The sequence below is a fragment of the Protopterus annectens genome, chromosome 8.part0 (assembly GCF_019279795.1).
Source record: "Protopterus annectens isolate FY-2018-M chromosome 8.part0, PAN1.0, whole genome shotgun sequence".
Classification (NCBI taxonomy): domain Eukaryota; kingdom Metazoa; phylum Chordata; order Ceratodontiformes; family Protopteridae; genus Protopterus; species Protopterus annectens.
In genome coordinates, this window is record NC_056741.1 from 1,781,924,726 (window position 1) to 1,781,947,854 (window position 23,129).

General features: G+C 43.4%; 1 protein-coding gene across 1 annotated transcript in view; it reads right to left on the reverse strand.

Moving 5' to 3' along the window:
* The window catches only part of COQ9 (coenzyme Q9), a 399,687-nt gene that overhangs the window by 98,873 nt on the left and 277,685 nt on the right, over positions 1–23,129 (reverse strand). Inside the window, exon 7 of the mRNA XM_044081281.1 lies at positions 1,472–1,627. Coding sequence (XP_043937216.1) covers positions 1,472–1,627 — 156 coding nt within the window. The remainder of the gene's footprint in view (positions 1–1,471; positions 1,628–23,129) is intronic.

Genomic DNA, 23,129 nt, shown 5'->3' on the forward strand with positions numbered 1-23,129 from the left:
AGCTGAGCTAACTTGGACTTTGACGGTCCAATTTTGCTCCATGCCTTCAAACTGGACAGCCACGACAGTCATGCTCTACTTGTTTCTCAGTAAGGCAACAGCAGACCACGATGCATGACCATGAGGGTTCCCTATATCTGGATTAACCCCCTACCCCTGGCAGCCAAAGAGTACACCTACCTTAGCAAAGGCCTGCTACAGCCTCCTCTTTATGCACGCTCACATACATGTGAGGAAAGCACTAGTGCTTATGTATAGCATCATCCTCCAGTGGGTGTCACTAGCCACCAGACCACAGTATTGGCCACTCAACTCAATACCCCCACAACTCCTTAAGCAATGGGCAGCTAGTCAATCTCAGGTCAGACGTTCAATAAAACTTTACTGGAATCAGCTTTATAGTTGATATAGCGCATTTAAACGAGAGAAATTATTTTTAAATAATTTCAATTCATTGTCTTCCATCCATTCCATAACATTTCTCAATAATTCACTCATGTTCTCAGTTTTAAATAAAAATCTTGTCAACTAATTACTTGTGACTCGTGATAATGTGAACAAAGAAGGCATAAGGAAAAAGTATATACAGTGAACATCCAGAACACTGAGCATTTCAAAATTCTAATTACACCACACTTCAGAACCAAACAAGTTAATCAATAACCCACAAATGGCATGGGTAGCACAGAATCTACTCACAGCGGATGTGGTTTGATTACATGGGTGCTGCTTGCATGACCAAACAAAGCCAACCTTGCATAAATCCTGACAACCACACCCCCATTGTGGGTTACTGCCATTACACAATGGCATTACATTATAAAAAACTAACTTACTTTTTTAAATAATGTCTCTGTATATTCAGTGTTCCTCTGACTTTTCTGTTCTAGGGGATTTAAATGATATAATGCAGAAATAGCAGAATGTGCTAATGCATGGTGCACTATAGTCCTGGTTAATAAACATTACATCTTCTATCTTACTTAAAAGCTGTGCAGATCTTGAACAGAAGAGGAGTTTTTAAGCAGTGTAAGACAGTAGCTGTAATGCTTAGTAGCCAGCATCTGTGCCAAAAAAGCATCATGGCTACTGAACACAGTGAACCATACCTACACAATTGCAAAATTTACAGTTTCCATTTAGCAGAGCGGATATGATTTTTACAGCTGGAATTCTTTCAAGACAGGAATGTCTATTTACTATGGGCATGCTTTGTCTGTCTTTCTGAACATTAAGTACACCTTACTGTACAATTTCATGAAAATCCTCCAGCCAGACTCTTCTCCAGAAATGCCTAAAAACAAAATTCCAGTTCCACACTACCTGCCATGATCTAATAATGCATTTCTGGCACCTGGTACCTCTACACCTTAGCCCATCCCATACTTTAATTCTTCAAGACATTTTCACATTTCTCTAGGATTGACTACAAAGGCCCCCTTCATAAGACATTTTTTTCTGAGATGCTGACCTGTTTAGCTGTGTGAGCCACTTTCATGGCATCCTGGATTCTGTTCTGGAGAAATGCCCACGTATCCTGGAAGTCAGGTGATGAGTCCTGGACCATCACAAGCTCAGATGTATTGTAGATGCCTGCCAGCATAGCTCTGCGTGTATACCAGTTGATCTAAAAGGAAAATAATAAAGAGCAAAAGTATCAGCAGGTGACACTTTGCCAACATACCACTTCGTACATAAAAACACAATTATTATTAATGGGTGTAAATATCAGGTGATGGATGTGCCAGAGGGTTGTGTTAGAAAAGAAACATTAGTATTCTTAAACTTTATTGACCAATGTTCTCCTTTTCTAAATCAGAGCATGACTAAATCAAAGATATCCTTGGTTTAAGTTTTCAGTCACTTACTTACCATGTACACAAGCCATATATAACAGTTTCAGGACAATCTAAACAAACAGTAACTACAGCCATACAAACCAAACAAAATGCAGATGAGAATCAGTAAGACATTTTTAGTTCAGGCTTCACAAAAATCAACACTTGAACAATGCTATAACGGAGTTGTTAAATCTTCAGCAAATACCCTTTTCATAACCCACCACTGAATAACAGTAGAAGGCCTAAATTTGTTAGAACTGCCCCATCAACTAACATATACACAGCTTCTAACCCAGTCAGTTATTACAATCCAGTGACCATAAACTCCAGTCTGTCCACAAACCTATCGTGCTAAGGCCTAGAACTCCTAACCTGTATCCATGAGGTCAACACCCTCCCTCCCATCCTTCAAAGTCATTCGGAAAGCTTCCTAGCCAAAATCTGGATCTAATCTATATCCCTAAATGTAAACAAATAATTCACACCTCCTTACTCTCCCCTTCACTTACTTCCTTAACTCTATCAATTTCTCTCCCTCTCTAAAATACAATAAGTCTGCTTTTCTCTCACTTAATTTTGCAATTCATATTTGTATTATACTAACTTAACCTTTCATTTTGCTATAAACTGGCTAAAATTTCTCTAAATATTAAATCTCTGTCATATAACTTGCATCTGTTTTTGTGTCCAAGTCGGTAGAGTATTTCAACTGTTGTTTTTGTATTTTTAAAGATTGTAAAATTATCATTCTTGAAATATTTTGCGATACTTTGTAGCTATTCTCTCCGAGCTTCTGCCGAAAATGGGCTCCTACCCAGTCGGGCTTTCCCAGTAATCAAATGTCAAATCAAATCAATCAAGCAAGCTCAGCTACAATATTTTGATTGTAGCTCAAACTATTAAGCATCTCAAAACAGATCTAAACTACTTCAGCTCTAAAGCTAATAAGGATGGAGAAAGTACACTTGTGTTAGGAATTTATTATAAATGTAATTATTGAGTAAATTCATTGTTGCAGTCCTCACTGTTGGGATTCCTGCCCACTGGTAACATCCCATGATGGTCAGACTTTCAGAACTTTACTATCCCACAAAGACACAGTCAAGGTCCTCCCACCAGTTTGCAAGAATGTCAGTGATATAAGAAATGCACTAGCAGATATTGTCAGATTTTTCTTGCCCTATCAACAGTGAGGCAGAAGACCTCTGTGTCAAAGCCCAAGTGAACTAGACGGAAACAGCCCTCTATGCCCATGGCCCATCCCAGACATTCTCAATCTCAGTCTCCCTCTCTCTCTTTGAGGTACATACAGATAAAAGAGAGGCAAGACTGGCAGGGAAGAGAGTGACTGCAAGTAAAGAACTAGGGTGCCATGCCAACCCATGCTAAAAGCAAAACAGGTTGGAATGGGGGCCAGGCAGGAAGGTAGCTGGACTGCAAGAGAGAATGTACATGAACACTTACATTTATAGGAGTTAGTAATACAACTGTGTTATATGTTCTTTATTACTTATACAGTTCTTACGCATTTTAGGGAAGACTTCCAAAGTATACTAGAATACAGCTTGCAGAAAATAATTATGAAATAAGGTCCTGCAGGACAGCAGAGGTGAAACCTACCTAGCTCAGAAAGCTACCTAGACTCCAAGTTTTTGCTTTAAGAGCAGCCTATGTGATTGACCCCTCTAAGGAGGGTATGGAGTGGGCTATGATATGCCCTGTGATAGCTTTGCCATAAGCTAAATAAAAAAACATCAATTAGCAAGCCAATGGATTGTTTACTGAATTTTTCTTTGTTCCATTTTGCAAGAGATAGACCCGGCCTTTTTCTGTTGTTTCCAAGCAAATAAACCCCCAGTTGCCAATGCACATCAAGGGAATGAAGGGCATTTTTCTCCTCAAATTAATGGCTTAAGGGGCAGTACCAATACCACATTAGGCACATAAAAAGAAGGGTTATAGCAAGAAGCCACCCTGCTCTGGTGGAACACTAAGAAGGTTTTTTCCTATTAAAATCTGGAGTTCAGAAATCATCCTAGCAGAGGTAACACGCATGAAAAAAAAGTGTTATTTCAAGATTCAAACTATAGAACAGCTAAAGCAGCTTGTTCAACTGGGGCCAGAGTCAACTTTTCTAACACACAGTTAATATCCCATGGTACAGCAATCTATTTTCTTACAGGTCAAAGATGAAGATCTACCTTTAGGCACTGTTTAACAGAAGGCCGGGAGATAAAACAGTGCACACATTCAGGCAGACTGAAATGGCAGCAGACCTCTGAATTTTCCCTATTTTGAAGGAATTTTCCCATTTTTAGAGCTGATTTACTACTGCACAGGATGCCCTTAGTTTTGGATGCAAGTCCCTATTTTCTGGCTTGATTTACTGCTTTACACAATGTTATGAATCTCTCTCACATACCTCTCAACTGTACAGATATATTTGCAGAATGTCCAGATTTTTGCCTCATATTTTTGGTCTGTTCCTCATAAAATTTGTGGTTTTCTGGCAAATCATTGAGGATTGAATTAAATAATAATAAACAGACATTTTAGTTTCAGAATTAAAATAATTCTGAAAATTCATAATAATTCAAAGCATCTGATTATAACAACTTTCTAAGCTTACAGGGGTAATTATTTAAAATCTGTCCCTATTTTTGGGCATTTGTCCCCCATTATTTCTTTGTCCAGATTTCTTGCACTGAGAGATTGAGAGCTATGCTCCCTCATACTATGTGATTTTTGAAGCTGCACAATACACAGTAAACCAGACTACACGGCCAACATTCTAGGGGTAACAATATTAAGAAAGTAAACATCTTGCATAGTCTTTTTCTGAACCAAAGATAAATTATCTTGTGTGGTAGAATTTTGAAATACAGTTCACTAAAGTGTACAGATTTTATACGGTCTCTCGGGTTCACAGGAAAATATGATGCTAGATGCCTCTTACAGGCCAATTTAAGCCTAGTCAATTTCCCTTTTTGTGCTCAAATTAACCTATCGCATTTGGAGAGACTGGCCTTACCCATCCTATGGCTGACAACTACACATTACCCCTAATGAGAATAACTGGGATCACACCAAAGATTATTTTGAAGGGACCCATGCACAGTATAAAGCATTTAGGAGCTACCAGTCCACTAGTAGTACAAGGGGCAGCCCTGGGATAAATTTTCTGGTTCTCCTCTATAGATCCAAGTTGCACATGAACATGGACATGATAAACTTTGTTTTATGTGGATGAGGAATCCTCTCCACAGCTGTGGCATCCTCAGAGACGTACCTGCCCTCCAAACCATTCTGTTGATGATGTCGAAAGTTTAGAAACCTAGAGACAACTGCTGATGCCATTTGACTTGCTGTTGAGGAATAAATCTATCACTACTGGGTCAGAGGATGCCTTGTATGACAGACACAGGTCAAGTCTTAACAGTCTGCAGGATACAGAGTACAGGGGACAGGACTATGAGTCAGTCCAAGTAGGACATTGTTTAGGCCTTGTATCCTTTTAGTAAGGTAACTACCTTTTTAATTTCTCCAAGTCTTTTGGGTTTCTAGCCCAGAAATTAGTAGTTTATTGGCCATTTTGGGCTAATTTCTCTCTTTAATTTCCCTGCTATAAATACCAAATTTGCCTGTTTCTGCACGCCGGGCAGCGCCGGTTAGCTAGGGTTAAACTATTCCCGGCTCCACAAAGTCTCCTCTTCAATTTTTCCCTTGGAACTAGACAAACTTTCAACTTAAGCACTCAAGCCATTCATTTCTCAGCCCAGCACTTGTTCAAAACTTATAAAAAGCACTTATGAACCCTAGCACTAGACCCTCCTGTACTGTACAGTAGGACAAGGCTCTCTATTCAACCTTACCAGCCATCCAGTAAAACAGTTCACTGTACCTATCCAGGCATGTCCAAAGGGCAGTTTCAGGTGTACTCTCCAGTCCAACTGGTGAATCTGGGCATTTTGAGGCAATGCTACAACTGCCTCATGCACACACAACCCACTCCTCCTACCACCAAACACTAATACATGCGAGAGATGCAGATGCCAAACTAGAGGCTAAGCTCTCTCAACCCAAGACTGGATCAGACAGTCAAGAGGAGAAGGGAAATACTTGCATCGCACCACCAGTCTTACACAGACCCATTAAACCAGCACCGGCAAAATACACACATAAATACATGGAAACATACTTGGAGGCTCTAAATAAAACTCTGCAAAACCAACAGAGACCTCCAAAGCGAACATCCAAGCAACCTCAACCCCCCCCCACACACACAAACCATGAAACACATACTTCACAAAACCAGTGTGCCATGCAATCACAGCCCTTAAGACAAAATAACATACCCAACATACTAGTAATAGGTGACTCTATAGTCAGGCACACTGACGTCCCACTCACTAGGCTGAATAAGGAGAAGGTTACTGTTAGCTGCCTGTCGGGTGCCAGGATCCGCCACATAACACAAGTCACTCCAGAACAAGTACAAATATGACTCTGTCATTGTCCATGTTAGTGTGAATGACCTGAGCCGTACCTCCCTGGACTACATGAAGAGAGACATGGAAGAGCTCTCTGATCACATAGCCCAGGCCGGTATGACCCTAACCCTGAGTAGCATCCTGCCCTCACCAAGAATGATACCACAGTATAAAGAAAAAATCCTCGATTTCAACAATTGGCTAAGTTTCTGGTGTCATTCCAGATCCAGTGTATCTGCCTGGGATGACATGCTCGACAAGCCACGCTGCTTCGCTAGAGACGGCTTGCATCTGTCACCCTTAGGCTTTCGAATACTTGACAAGGCTCTTGCCACCCCCATAGTGCCTTTTTTAGGCAAGGCTCAAAAGACAAACCCACCGCCATAAACAGCACAAGTAACAAAAAACTGAGGGCAATGCTACTCAATGCCAGAAGTCTAAACCTCAAAATGCACGCACTCGAGACACTCCTCAGTATGGAGAAAATCGATATATGTGCAGTAACAGAAACCTGGTTTAAGGCTCCAGAGAGCACCCCAGCACTACTAGGCTACAACTCATACCATACATTTTGGCCACAGAAATCAAACCGAAATACAAAAAGCAGGGGCGTATCCATATTCATCAAGGTAGTGGGCACAGCACGATGCCTCAGAGATCATCCACGTGCAAGTAACAATGGGCAAAACTGCAATTCAAATTGTAGCTTGCTACAGATCATCCACCATGTCCCAGGACCCCCATTCCGCATTTCTGGAAACACTGGGAAACATAAAGGTCCTACCAAACACCCTAATATTGGGCGATTTCAATTAACCAAACATTAACTGGGAGAACTACTCAAGTACTAACTCCCTTGCCCAACTTTTCCTAGAATTTATAAACTCAAATGCCCTGGTTCAACTGGTCAACACTCCCACCAGAGGTGACAACATATTGGAACTGGTCATCACCGACATGGGTGACCAGTGTTCCACACCAGAGGTCAACCCCTCGCTGGTTAGATCTGACCATAAATAAATCACTTTGGATATCCATATTCCGCCCCCACCCCCGGACAAGAAAGCCACCGTGAAAAACTTTTCAAAAGCAAACTTCACGTTACTTAAGACCGAGGTGGAAAATTTCAAAGCCCCCATGCTGAAGGGTAACAGTGTTCAAAGCTGCAAAATCCTTTACTAATGCATTCTACGGGCAGCTACAAGAATGCATGGATCGTGCCATCCCAAGCAAAACCAAGACTCACTCCTCCAAGAAAAGGAAACCAGTCTGGTGGACTCCTGCCATAAACAAGCTATACAATAGAAGGAGGAAACTAGTACAGAAGAGTAAAATCCCAAGAAGGGAAGAAATCCCTAATCAGTATCAGCAAAAAACTACGATCCCTCATAAAATCATCCAAGGCGAGCTTTGAAAGAAAAACTGCCAAGGACTCCAAAGATGACCATAAGCATTCTTTAGCTATGTCAAGAATCTAAGTGGCAATGCTCATATCTGCTCGGAGTTGGTGCAGAATGGCACAAAATACACTGAACTGACTGATATTGCCAACATCCTGGCAGAGAGGTTCACCGCAAACTTCACCCCCTCTCACCCCCAAAAGGGCCCATAACCATACCAGAAGAATGTAGAGTCCCTGAAATCACAGACACTCCGGTTAAAACAGCCCTCTCCAAAGCCAAAAACACAGCATCAATGGGACCAGACGGTGTCCCAGGCTGTGTCCTACATGAGCTCAAAGATGAACTAACCCTCTCACCTAAACACACTGTTCAAACTCAGCCTCTCCACAGGCTACATACCCATAGAGTGGCGCACAGCAACGGTTACTCCGCTCCACAAAGGTGCAGGCACAACAGACCCCGGGAACTATCGCCCTATAAGCCTGACTAGCTTGGTCTGCAAGGCTATGGAGCGCATCATTATGGAACTCATTAACAGAGACATTGGGAATGTCCAAACACTGGACCCTACCCAGTTTGGCTTTAAGGGCAGATGTTGCCTCCTAAACCTGGTGGACTTCCTTGAGACAGTTACCAAGGCTATAGACAAGGGAAAGGTGGCACACACAGCCTACCTAGACCTCACTAAGGCCTTCAACACCATTCCCGATTCTGGTATTATAGACAAGCTCAGCAGCCTGAACATAACCCCCTACATCACAAGATGGGTTCCCAGCTGGCTCACGGACAGAACCCATATGGTGAGAGTTGCGGGAGCTAGGACCGACTCTAAACCAGTTACAAGTGGCATTCCCCAGGGGTCAGTCCTAGGACCCCTCCTGTTCGGCATATACTTCTCAGAGGTACAGGCAAGCACAGGAGGACTATGGCTGACCAAGTTCACAGACGACTGCAAGCTAGGGGCTATAATTGACTCTCTGGCTGACACAGACATCCTCCAAAGGGGTCTCACTGAGACGGATACCTGGTGTCAAAATCATGGCCTCAAGCTAAATGCCAAAAAGTGAATAGTCATCCCCTTTAGAAAAAACAAAGTACCCACAAACTACCACATAGGTGGTAGTCCCCTAAATACGGAAGACGTAATAAGGGATCTGGGGCCCAAGTAGATAGTAATCTCACCTTTGATAATCACATTGCCAAAGTGGTTAGAAAATCCTTCTACGTGGCCCACCTAATCACAAAAGGGTTCGCCATCCAGATCAAGAGAGGTCATTGTGCTATTCATCACTCATCAGACCCATCTTAAGTACAGCACCCCATTTGGGATGTACCTTACAAGACACCTGCAACAGCTGGAAAGATCATAGAAGTACCTCACCAAAAGGATCAATGGCCTCAAACAGATGCCCTATGCAAATCGACTGAAGAAACACCAGTTGTACTCTGTTGCATACTGCCTACTCAGAGGTGATCTCTGCTTGACATACAAGGCCATGTCCAACCCAGAATTGATGGACATGTTCCACCTAAAGAAAACCTTATCCCCTTGAGCCACACGCTCTAGGGATCTAAACCTCACCACAACAATAAATAGGACATGCTGGAGGGATAGATTCCTGTCCCAGAGACTTCCCATGCTTTGGAACAAGATTCCAATCTACATTAGGCAGAGCTACTCGCTAACACTCTTCAAAAGAAACCTTGATGAGAGGATGGGAAACCAAGTTTATCTCGGGGATCACTTCAGTGGCTCTGCTGGACAGAGGCACAGGGAACTAATCTAAGGGGGTGGCAAAAGCCAACACATTCTGGCTAGGCTTATAAATGCCTTCGGGCAGATAGCCTAGTATCCACCTATGACGGGAATGGACCCCATTCCTAAGTCAAAGTATGATTAAAGTTCATGAAATTAGTATGGTTTTAATCTTTGATGTCAGCCACTAGTGCTCTTCATAGCACCCGCAATGTGCTCAGTAATGACTCCTTCTGCAGTTCATATGGAGTTATATGTATTGGTAACATATCCAAAAAAGACTGTAAATTATTTTTTATAAGACCCGTTGCTCTTACTACTATTGGAACTGTCTGGGCATCTTTCCTCCACATTCCTCTCGTTTCTGCCTGCAGATCCTGATATTGTATGACTTTCTGTCTCTCTGTACGTATGACACTATAGTCACTGGGTGTGGCAATTTCGATGATCAGTGCTACTTTTGTCTTCTTTTCTTGGACCGCTATATCCGTTTTTCTAGCATCTATCTGTTGGACTGTTGGGTAATGGGTGATCCTATGTGATATAAACTTAATCACTTTCTATGATGCTTTGTGGCTCATGTTTCCAGTGTTTTTCAGCCACTTCAATACCATAATGTTTGCACAATCCCCAGTGCAACAGTCTTGCCACATTATTTTGCCTTTCAGTATACAGTCCTCCTGCCATTAGTATGTCGCAACCAGCAACAAGGTGAGTGACTGTTTCCAATTCGGTTTTACAAAACCTACATTGGTCTGTTTCTCCTACATGTTCAATGGACTATGTAAACCAGTGTGTACATAGCCCACTATCTTGGGCTGCCAATATTAACCTTTTATTTCTTGATTTGAATTTGCCTCTCCATAACCATTCCTGCATTCATTCCTGATCAACATAAGGTTCTTCCAGAAGTTTTCTACACTGGCAACTATATTTATGTTTTTTCCACATTTCTAGCCTTCTCATCTGGTCCTTCACCTTATATTCCTTCTTTTGTTTTTTGGCACATTCAGTCGCTGCCTGGTTTTTATCTACTTCTGGTTTGATCTCCATTCCTGCTTGACGTTGATATGCTTCTGCTAAATTAAGCAGAGAAGTCATCTTAGATTTATTCTCATGTTTCAAAACTTTCACTACACTTGGATCTTGTGAGGTCAGTAGATGTGTGTGGAGTCCCATGGTTGCAGATCTATACATGTAATCAATTTCAAGAAGGCCCATCCTTCCTTCGGAAAGTACAGTTGTGCACACTTACCATAAATGTAGATGTAGTGTATTTACTGTTGCAGTCATCACATTTGGGTTATTCGTCTGCAGGTAGCCCTCAGCCGGCCTGAATACCACAGTCTTTGGACTTCTGCGTCGGATGCTGTCGCTTCTTCCTTGACATCAAGTCGTCAGGGGTATAAAACATGCAGCCAACGCCATTACATCAGTTTTTCTTGCCCCAGATGTCAGGTGCCCCCACAATAGGATGCAATTAAATGGCATGGTAAACCCCATCAAAAAGCAAATACACAAGAAAACATAAATATACCAACAAGAGGGAGAGGTAGTGCCAAGAGTCAGGAGGCTGGAGGGTGGGTAACCAGGACCGCAACAGTGAATACACTCAAACATCTACATTTATGGTATGTGTACACAACTGTACTATGTTCTTCGTGTTTCACTGTTGCAGTCAATACATTTGGGTTGATTCTCAAAGCTAAGGAAGGGAGGAGGAAGTTAAAAAGAGCATTAGGGCCAGCTAGTAATCCCTGCAAGACTGCAGTGGCAAATCCAGCTCTGGATATAGAAAAGATAGGCAAGTGGTAATACTTGGTGAATGTATGTTACAGAGCTCCAGGTAGCAGCTTCTAGGATGTCCCTGGTAGGGACCCCTCTGAGAAATGCTGCAGAGGTAGATGCAGCCCTGGTGGAATGTGATCTTATCCCCTGTGGGATAGGTTTTCCAATGTGCTTGTAGCAGAAATGAATGCAATGGGCTATCCATTTGGAGATGGTTTGCTTTGCAGCACAGCTAACTAGCAGCTGTTCAGACTTTCTGATAGGCTTAGTCCTGTCCAAACAGAATCTAAGTTGTCTGTGCACGTCCAGAGAGTGCAGTATTCGTTCCCCTTTGTTTTGTGGATTAGGGAAAAAGTAGGCAAATGAATGGACTGACTGAGGGCCACAGAAGACACCATCTTGGGCATAAAGGAAGGATTAGTCCTAAGGGAAACCCTGTCCACATGGAAGATAATGAAGGGTATCACTGCCACGAGGGCCTGTAATTCAGACACACTTCTTGCTGAAGTGATGGCTCGAAAGAGGTCTGTTTTCCAAGAAAGGAATTTCAACTCTGCTGTAGCAGCTGGTTCAAAGCGGGGGGGGGGAGCTTTTCCAATATAAAGTTAAGGTCCCAGGCTGGAGTGGGAGCTCTCCTTGGGGGTCTTATTTTTGGCCCCTCTAAGGAATTGCTTTAGCACGGTGTGAGAGGAGAGGTGGCTCAGTATTATAATGTGCTGAAATGGCAGAGGCATGAATTTTAATTGAGAAGGATAGGCCCTTGTGGAGCATTTCTGTTAAGTACTGTAGAATATGAGGTAAGCTGGGCACCGTTGTGCCCATCCCCTGAGCCTGGCTCCAGGAACAGTATCTTTTCCACTTTTCAGCATAGGATTTCCTAGTACTAGGCCTCCTTGCCTCCAGAATGACATCCAGTACCTGCTTTTTGAGGGATGCTAGAGGACAGCTCAAGGAATTAGCCGGGCTGCAAGGTTCAGGGTTTGAAGCTCAGGGTGCAGAATCTGGCCCGCCTGCTGGGACAGGAGAGAAGGGGTCTGAGGCAGGTTCCATGGCTGTAGCAGTGTCATACTGCGCAACAGGGGGTACCAGTGCTGGCATGGCCAGTCTGGTGCAATCAGTATTGTCCTTGGCTTGTCCTGTTTGACCTTTAGTAGAACCTTTGAGAGGAGAGGTAGAGGGGAAAAGGCATAAACCGAGAGGCTTTCCCAGGTAAAGGACAGGGCATCCACTTTCCAAGATTGACTGTGGGGAGTTCTTGTGCAGAATTTGTTCAATTGGTAGTTCTGGGGGAGGCAAACAGGTCTACCTCTGGAGTCCCCCATTTGTTCAAGAGGTTGAATATTTTGGGTTCTAGTTTCCATTAGTGTGGGTCCATGAGATTTCTGCTCAAGTCATCTGCCAGTCAATTTAATTTGCCTGGCAGGAACTGAGGTTGTAGGTGTACTTGGTAGCTCAAGGCTGTGTCCCACAGAGCCATGGCTAGTCTGCAGAGAGGGTACGAATGGTTTCCCCCATGCTTGTTTATGTACCACATAACTGTGGTGTTGTCTGTCTTTACCAATAGTTGTCCTGGAAGAGTATGGTCTTTGAAGGCTGTCACAGCATTATGTAGAGCTAACATTTCTTTTTGATTGATATGCAGGTGCATCTGTCTCGGGTTCTATTTGCCCTGCCATGTGAGCCCCCCATGCATAGTCTGATGCATCTGTTAGGGTTTGGGCAGCAGGGGGTAGAGTGAAAGGGAGTCCCTTGTTGTGGTAGCAGGCCTCTGCCCACCAGAGGACCTCTGTCTTTATACAAGGAATGATAGAAATAGTTTCCAGGTCCTGAGAATGTTGACACCATAGGCTTTTAAGATACCATTGGAGTTTCCTCATATGCAGTCTTGTATATGGAATTAGTACAATGCAAGAGGCCATAAACCCCAGAGCTTGCAGTATTTTCCTTGCAGATAGCTGGGGTTTTGTGGCCAATAGTTTGAAGTAGGTTGCCAAATAAACTTGTTTCTCCAGAGTGAGGAATGCTATCTGGGAAGTTGTGTTCAAGCTTGTTCCCAGGAATACAATCTGTTGGCAGGGTACTAGGTGAGATTTCTTTTTGTTGATGGTGTACCCCTGTGAGGTTAGAAGTTTCTTTACGAATGCCAGGTGTTGTAATAGCAAGTCCTGGCTTTCTGCCTGAATCAGGCAATCGTCCAAGTACTGGTAAATTTGAATATTTCTCTGCCTGCAAAATGCAATGGCTTGAGCTACACACTTTGTGAACACCCTGGGCAAAGTAGATAAGCCAAAGGGAAGTGCAAAGAACTGAAAGTGCATGGAGCCTGCCTTGAAACGTAGGTATTGTCTGCAGGATCCTCTTATTGGGATGTGCAGGCAAGCTTCTTTTAAGTCTAGGGTTGCCAGCCAGGCATACTTGGATAGCACAGGAAGAAGCTGTTGAAAAGTTAGCATTCTGAAATTTAGAACCACCAGAAAGGTGTTGAGAATAGGAGAGGTCCAGGATAGGACACCAGGAGTTGTTTTTTCTGGGTGCCAGAAAACGTCTTGAATAAAAACCTTGTCCCCTTTGTTTTGCTGGGACAGGTTGAATAGCCCTGATACTGAGAAGAGAGAGAACATGTTGTTGGGCCTCTGCCCATTGATTTGGGGGTAGGTCTGGTCAACCATTTGGGGTTGGTCGTGTGTGGAAGTGGAATCTGTATCCTTGGGAAACTATGTTCAAAACCCATTTTGTCTTGGGTAATGAGTTCCCAGTTTTTTGCATGCAGGGCGATCTTTCCTCCTAAGGAAGCAGGTAGTAGAGCAGGGCTTGGAAGGTTTAAGGTTAAGTCATTGTGCCATTTTTCAATAGGGGGTGGTCTACTGCTCCCTGCGTTGAAGTGGGAGCCCCCCACTGCTTAGATCTGTGCGTAGTCTGAGACTGTAGCCTAGATGGTCTGCTGTTCCTGGGTTTGAGAAGTCCTGGAAGGGACTTGAAAGGACCAGTTCTTTGAAGGCCAATGTCTACTGAATCTGGGAGGCTGTACTTGTACGACATCTTTAACAGTTTGCATAGATTTAGCTTTTTCCTCCATCCTTTTGAGGATGACTTCTGCTTTGTTGCCAAAAAGGCGGCCTTGGTTTAAAGGAGCATCCAGTAATTTAGCTTTAACACGATCTGGCAAGTTTTTTTACTTAAGCCAAGCATACCTTCTAAGCACAGACCCAGTGAAAGCAGCCCTGCATGATGCTTCTAAAGAGTCAAAACCACATTGCAAAGTATGTTTACCAACTTGTTCTGCAGAATGCATTAAATCTTGCAATTCTTTGTGTTCAGCACAGTCAGGAATCAACATAATTTTCTGTCTGAGTAGTCCCATAATATGCTGCTGATACTTTAACATATGAAACTGGCAATTTAAAGCCCTAATGGCCAAAGTAGCAGAAGTGTATACCTTCTTACCCAATCTGTCCAAGGCTCTAGAATCTCTATCAGAAGGGGTACGATTTCTGGCAGCTGTAGCCTTAATGCCTTTTGGTCCTTGGGAAATGGTCTCTGGATCCGCAGAAGGATTCTTAAAGAGGACTTGTGAGAGTCGTGTGCTCTGTAGTACCTTGTCAGGTTTTCTGGGAGCTGGAGCTAAATTGTCTGGGGTAAGACTAGATTCCAAGAAAGCATAATCTACAATGTCCAGAACAGGAGGGACAGCTAAAGGCCTGTATTGAGGTAGGAGTAAGAATTCCCTAAGACTCTTTTTGGAGTCAGAGTAATCCTGGCTTTCCCAGCGGAAATGCTCCCTAAGTGTGGGCAAGGTTTCACCGAAGGAAAAATCTTCTGGAGGGGAAGCAGAAGGAATGGAATCCTCTGCATCAGAATCCTCATAAGTAGATAAAGGCAAATCCTGGTAAGCAGGAGCAGAAATATTAGATTCCTGAGCAGAAGTATCAAAGAAAATCAGTTCTAGGTCTCTTATGGGGGGAAGGCTGGCTTCCCCTAATTAAGGTAATAAGGTCTTCAGCCATTCTAAGCATTTGTTTTTTTTAAGCATATGGGCCTGAGCCTGCGGTTAGGTTGTCGGTTTTCTAGGTGTAGTGCGAATTTTTGGCCTGGATGAAAACGATGGCGTCGGTTTAATATGAATGTCTGTAGGCCTGAATACACCCTCAGAAGCATATGTCTGCACAGCAGCTCCGGACAGATCCAAGGTAGAGACATCCGCAGGTTCCATAGTCGAAGAAGCATCTCTTGGCATACCGGACTCTGAATGGGTCTCAGTAGAGAACTGCAAATCAGAAGTAGCGGGTATCAGAGGCTGCGAAACTGCCTCACTGAGTACCGGCGGACTGGCGACTAGTTTAATTGAAGCATCGTCGGCAGTTTTGGACCTATGCGGTCTGTCTCTGTCTTTATCCTTATGTTTTTTCAGAAGATCGGTAGTCGGATGGCTAGACAAAGCCATTTCGGAGTACAAAAGTAATTAGCTGCAAAAATAGTCAGACGACAAATAGTTTGGGCGTTGAACAAGGCACAAAACCGACAACAAGGGACGTCGTGGTCTGGGCCTAAGCAGGGTATGCAGTAAGAATGAAAATCCCTATGAGGTACTTGCTTTCCACAGGTAAGAAAATTGCTAACTTTTACTGACATCGGTTAGAGCAAGAAAAAGGATCCCAACGGGGTACTTAGCTTCAGGAGTCGGCCGACCGGCACTTGCGAACTGCTTCTGCTTCGGGCACCGCACGGCAAGAAAGACTGATGTAATGGCGTTGGCTGCATGTTTTATACCCCTGACGTCAAAGAAGAAGTGACAGCATCAGACGCAGAAATCCAAAGACTCTGGTAATCAGGCTGGCTGAGGGCTACCTGCCAGCAGATAAGCCAAATGTGATTACTGCAACAGTGTAACATGAAGAACATTGGGGAATATAGAATCGTGGTGTACACCGATTTTTATAAATCATTTGGTGAGCATGAAGCATCATTCTTGTTTTAATATCTAATCTATCCAACACTTTTTGGGGCCAGTCAATCACTCCAAAACTGTAATTTAGGACAGGAAGAGCAAATTGATTTATAGCTTGGATCTTGTTCCTAGATGTCAATGCTGTTCTCAGGATTAATGTAGTCTTCCAATGTATTCCTTACAGAGTTTTATTCGCATTTGTTCATGTTTTATTGCTAAGCCTTCATCAATTCCCAAGTAATTGTATACTCCCTCTTGCTCAAGATTTTTTATATCAGATTATTGTCCCAAACTGACACTTTCCTGGTGCTGCAGTTTTCCTGCTTTAAAGTTGCTTTTGCACATTTATCAAGACCAAATGACATTATATCATCATCTGAAAAAAGTTTTGACAACTTGCAGCTGTGCTATACAATTTTAAATCATCGACAAAGAGAAGATAAGTCATTAGACTTTGTTGTTTTCTAGGAGCCAAATTATAGCCATGGCCTAAGCTGTTAAGTAAACATCTTAATGGATTAATGGCAAGGCAGAAGAGCAACAGAGAATCACACAGGAATATCCCTGGGATAATAATCTGTCCTTTATCATGGCTTAATTGCAAAGTGGTCTGACATTGCTTCATGGTTATTAATCGGTGTAGGGTGTATCTTACACATTTTTAAGCACTCTGGAGATGTCATTGTCCCCCCCCCCACCTCTGTAGCTGTTCCAGTTGTTGCACGTGTCTGGACAGATACATGCCAAAGGGGGCATTATATTCAATATTTGGCCTAATGAGAGCAGAGTAAAGGGGAGACAATGACATCTCCAGATCTAGACAATTCCTTTATTTATACACTGAGCAATATAAAATGTTCATATACAATTCTCAGATCCCAAGCAACTGGGTCAATTCTTGTGGGGGGGGGGGGTATCGTTAATGTGGTAGTTCACTGGGATAGATGACTTTACAAAGGTTACAATAACACATTTTTTGGCATTTAGTTTCAGGCCATGATTTTGGCACCTGTTATTTATATGGAACAAACCTTCCTGAGGGATGGCCAAGTAAATTAGGGATTTAATGATTGCATGTAGCATGCAGTAATTTGCAAACAGTTAGCCAGAGCTCCCTTTGGTATTGGATTTTACTTCAGAAAGTAGATGCTAAACAGAAGGGGTCATAGGATATAACCCTGGGGAACTTCACTGGTGACTGGTCTTTCTGTGGAGGCAAGTTCCCCTATTTTGATTTCCTTTCTCCTACCTGTGAGCCAGTTGGCAATCTAGCAAGTGACAAAGGGGTTTATTATTTCCAGTTTATTTAGCTTTTCTACTATGCCTGAGTGGGGAATTTTTTTCAAAAGCTTTGGCCAGGTGGAGGTATATCACGTATACCATTTTGCCTTCAATTGCTTTGGTGACCTTTTCAAAAAATCCACCAAGTTAAGTATGACATATCCTTGACGAATCCAAATTGAGAAGAGTCCAGTGTTTGGAGGTATCTTATGTCCTGACTGATTAGTTCCACAAGTCTTTCCATGGCTTTGCATAGGAGGCTAGTCAGACTTACAGTTCTGTAATTGCCTGGGTCTGTGGAAGGTCCAACCTTGTGCAGGAAAATGACTGCAGCTGTTCTCCATTTGCTCGGGTCAAAACCTGTATGGAGGCTGAAGAGTGTTAGGGGTGTGGATTCTTCATGCTACTTAAGATACAGGACCCATCAATGCAGTATTTTTAGCTTCTGATAGCACTTTTAGGACTTGGTATTGTGCAATAGCGAAAGCCAATTTCAGGTATATCTTAAGACACAGACATGGGAGAAACGGGTAAAGTTATAGCTAAACTTATCAACCAGTAGCCTTGCTACGTCTTCAGCCTCTGTAGGGAACATCATTCACAATCAGCTCAATGCAAAGCTGTGTTATTGTTCATAATCTCAAAAGCACAACTAAAAATGCCTTGTAATAGTCTTTGGTAGCTATGGTAGCTATTTCGGCCTCAAACTTGGCTTTAGTGGATTTTATTAAGCTAGTGAGTTTGTTTATTTCAGTGACAAGGGCTGTAATTTATGAACATATACTATTCTGGGAATTTCTCTTAACTTTATGTCTTTCATTTCCTTTCATTATAAAGTTTGTTGCTATTACAGTTTCACCATATAGGTTTGTTTCTGGGATTCGCAATGCACTTATTCCTTTGGGGGTACAGCTGTATCTATGCAGTTGTTTACAGCTGTATCTACGCAGTTGTTTACAAACTGGCATACTGTGGTGGTGGTGTACATTTCTGTGCATTCAGTGGATTTAACTAGGATTGGTGGGGATTTGAAGCTTGCCAATGTACCATTTAGGAGTAGGTAGTTTTAAGGAGATTTCTAAAGGCAGGGGCACCAGAACCACAAGCAGAGAGCCCTCCAACTTTAACTCTTTCCTTGATTCTGCCCTCAGCTCCATGCTTAGTTTGAACTGTCTATATAATAAAAACAAAAGAAAGAAAATAGTAGTAAAAAGTCATGCTATTTATTAGTGCAGCGTCTCACTTAAGCCTACAAACAGTATAGTCCAAGTCAAAGTACCTGCAATTGGCAGTACTTTGTTTTATCTCCTGATCTCTCCTCCTTTCTACACTGCAGAGAAAAAAACCTTGCATTTTATTTATTTCCTTTCTGTAACCAGCGGAAGTTCCTATGTTGCTAGCCTCTAAAAATGTCCTCTTGTAGGATGAAGACAATGCTTACTTTAACAGTTTCAGCACTGCTCGGTTATTTATCCCAAGGAGTTGAGTTACTTTGTGACAATAACAAATAAGTGTTTTGATGAATACAAAACATCAGCTTCAGGGCATGCAGTGGAGTCGTGCATCTCAATTTTGCCTAGAATTCTGGACAATTCGAAAACAGTGTAAAGATAAAGGACAGTAATTAGGGACAGCTTTACTAGTCTAATGTTTAAAGTTAATAGAAGAACAGGTTTTACCTCAACACATTTTCATCTGAACTAAGTATGAAACTTAGTTTGGCATTATTGACCAAATATAATCCTCAATGATTCCAAAGAAAATCAAAAAAAGAGGTATACAGTTACTCTAACAAATCACTAAGTACATAACAGCAATTTTCAAAATAATAATAATCTTCTTTCGGCTTTTCCTGGTTAGGGGTCGCCACAGTGGAACTCCGGTCCGCTAATGATTGGTAGTTGATTTTTACGTGCCGAGTTACCAGCCCTGACACACAACCTTCAAAGAAAGTACGTCCATTCACGCATACAGAAGACGCTCTAGCTGAGAATCGAACTGGACAGCGTCTTACTGTGAGGCGACAACGCACCAGTCCCTAATTTTGAGTCTTCCATCTTTCATGTATTAAGAGGTCGTGAGGTATGGTACACAGAAATCACAGTTGTGGACACTTACCATAAATGTAGATGTTAGAGTGTATTCAATGTTGCAGTCATCACACTTGGGTTATCTGCTTGCAGGTATCCCTCAGTCGGCCCGAATACCAGAGACTTAGTATTTCTGCATCGGATGCTGTCACGTCTTCCCTGACATCAGGTTGTTAGGGGTAGAAAAACAGGCAGCCGACGCCATTACATCAGTTTTTCTTGCCTCAAATGCCAGGAGTCCCCAAATAGGGAGCTAGGATATGGTGGGGAAACACCACCAGTAAAAAGTAAATACCAATACCAGTAGGAACAGCCATAGAGAGGAGAGAGAGAAAACCAGGGGGCTGGAGGGAGGAAAATCTGGACTGCAACAGTGAATATACACTAACATCTACATTTATGGTAAGTGTACACAACTGTACTATGTTTGTGTTTCACTGTTGCAGTCATCACACACGGGTTGATTCCCAAAGCTGAGGAAGGGTGGAGGCAGTCAAGAAGAGCTGGGGCTGGCTAGTATGCCTTGCAAGACTGCTGTAGCAAAGCCTGCCTTGGATTTGGAAAAGATGGGCAGGTGGCAATGCTTGTTGAAAGTGTGTACAGAACTCCAGGTAGCAACTTCCAGGATGTCCCTGGATAGGGAATCCCCTGAGAAATGTTGTAGAGGTAGATGTAGCCCTAGTGGAATGTGTTTGGACCCTAAGAGGTTGGTTTTCCATGGTGCTTGTAGCAGAAATGGATGCAGTGGGCTATCCATTTGGAAAGGTTTTGTTTTGAAATGGCCTTGCCCTCTGCCCCTGTTGCAAAGCTGACTAGCAACTGGTCAGATTTCCTGAAAGGCTCAGTCCTATCAAGGTAGAATCTGAGCTGTTTGCGTGCATCCAAAGAGTGCAGGATCTTTTCCCCTTTATTTTGAGGATTAGGGAAGAAGGTTGGCAAATGGATGAACTGGTTGAGAGCCACACTGGACACCACTTTAATCATAAAGGAAAGGTAGTCCTGAGGGAAACCCTGTCAGCATGGAAAATAATGAAGGGTTCCACAGCCATCAGTGCTTGTAACTCAGACACTCTTCTAGCTGAAGTGATGGCTAGAAGCAAGGCTGTTTTCCAAGAGAGGAGTTTTAACTCTGCTGAAGCAGCAGGTTCAAAAGGGGGAAGTGTGAGCTTTTCCAGTACAAAGTTAAGGTCCCAAAGCAGGGGTGGGTTGCTCTCCCTGGTGGCCTTAAGTTGTTTGCCCCTCTCAGGAACTGTTTGATGAGAGTGAGAGAATAGAGGTGGCTCAGGACTGTAATGTGCCGATATGGCAGAAGCATGGATCTTAATGGTGGAGAAGGATAGGCCTCTGTGGAGTAGTTCTGCTAGGTAATCCAGGATTAGAGTTAAGGAGGGCAGTGCTGTGTCCTTTCCTTTAGTCTGAATCCAAGAACAATACCTTTTCCACTTATCAGCATAGGATTTCCTTGTAATAGGCCTTCTGGTTTCAAGGATGACATCCAGCACCTGTTTGCTTAAGGTTGCTGGTGGAGTATTCAAGGAATAAGCCATACTGCAAGATTTAGGGTTTGCAATTGCGGATGCAAAATCTGTCCCTCCTGCTGAGAGAGCAGGGTTGGGGTCTGGTGTAGGTACCAGGGTGGCACCATTTGTCAAGCTGTGCAGGAGTGGGTACCAGTGCTGGTGTGGCTAGTCCGGGGTAATCAGACTTGTCCTTGGCCTGTCTTGTTTTATCTTGAGTAATACTCTTGAGAGAAGGGGTGGGGGGGGGCATAGATTAATAGGTTTTCCCATTGAAATGATAGGGCATCCACTTTCCAGACCCTGCTGTGAGGGTTCCTGGTACAGAATTTGCTTAGCTGGTGGTTGTGGGGGGGGGGGGGGGGGCAAAGAGATCCACCACTGGGGTCCCCCATTTCTGAATCAGAAGGTTGAAGGTGCTGGGCTCCAGTTTCCATTAACGTGGGTCTAAGAGATTTTTGCTTACGTCTGCCACAGAGTTTTGTTTACCTGACAGGAATTGAGCTTGTAGATGGACTTGGACGTCCAAGGCTGTGTTCCACAGGGCCATGGCTAACCTGCAGAGTGGGTAAGAATGGGTCCCACCTGCTTGTTGACGTACCACATAACTATGGTGTTGTCTGTTTTTATCAGGAGTTGTCCTGAAAAGAGTAGGGATCTGAAAGCTGTCAAGGCATTCTGTACAGCTAGCATATCTTTTTGGTTGATGTGCAGATGAATTTGACTTGGGCTCTAGTGGCCCTGAATACATTTGCCAGCCATATGAGCGCCCCCACCCCCCCCATGCATAGTCTGATGTGCCTGTAGTCAGGGTCTGGGCGGCATAGGGTTGAGTAAAAGGCAGTCCCTTGTTGTGGTTGCAAACTTCTGCCCACCAAAGGAACACAGACAAGGTATGATAGGAATGACTTGTTTCCAGGTCCTGAGAATGTCGGCACCAAAAACTTTTTAAGTACCACTGAAGTTTCCTCATATGCAGTCTTGCATATGGAATTATCAGTATACATGAGGCCATGAACCCTAGGGCTTGCAGTATTTTACTTGCAGATAGCTGGGTTCTGGTGGCCATTTGTTTGAAGTAGTCTGTCAGATGGACCTGTTTTTCTGACGCGAGGAATGCCATCTGGGAAGATGTGTCCAAGCTTGCTCCCAGGAATACAATCTTTTGACTGGGAACCATTTGTGATTTCTTTTCATTGATGGTGGAGCCTAATGAAGAAGTCTTTTTACAAAATGCCAGGTGCTGAAGCATCAATTCCTGACTGTCCGCCTGAATCAGGCAGTCGTCCAATTACGGGTAAATGTGCATAGTTCTCTGCCTGCAGTGTGCAATGGCTGGAGCCAGGCATTTTGTGAATACCCTGGGTGTAGATAAGCCACAGGGAAGTGCAGAGAACTGATGATGCATACCCTGCCCTAAAACGTAGATACGTCCTGCACGACTCCCTTATCGGGATGCGCAGATAGGCTTCTTTTAAGTCTAGGGTGACTAACCAGGCATCCCTTGGCTAACATAGGGAGAAGCTGTAGCAGGGTAAGCATCTTGAATTTTGGTACCACCAGGAAAGTGTTGAGAAATGAAAGATCCAGGATTGGGCACCAAGAGCCCTCTCTTTCCTGGGTACCAGGAAGTCTGGAATAGAATCCTTGACCCCTCTTGTTCTACTTGAACAGGCTGAATATCTCTGATGTTTTGAGCCTCTGCCCACTGGTTTGGAGGAAGGTCTGGAAACCCGCTTGGGGTTGGCAGTGAATGGAAATAAAATCTGTACCCCTGGGATACAATGTTGAGGACCCATCGGTCCCGAGTGATGGACATCTAGTTTTTTGCACGAAGGGCAAGTTTTCATCCTAGGGGCACAAGCAATTGGGCACGGCTGGGAAGTAGAGTGAAGAAGTCATTGCGAGCTTTTTCCATAAGGAGGTGGCTTACCACTCCCTGCTTTAGGGGTGGGGGCACTCCATTGCTTAGATCTCTGCATACCCTGAGACTGTAGTCTGGGATGTCCGTTTCCCCT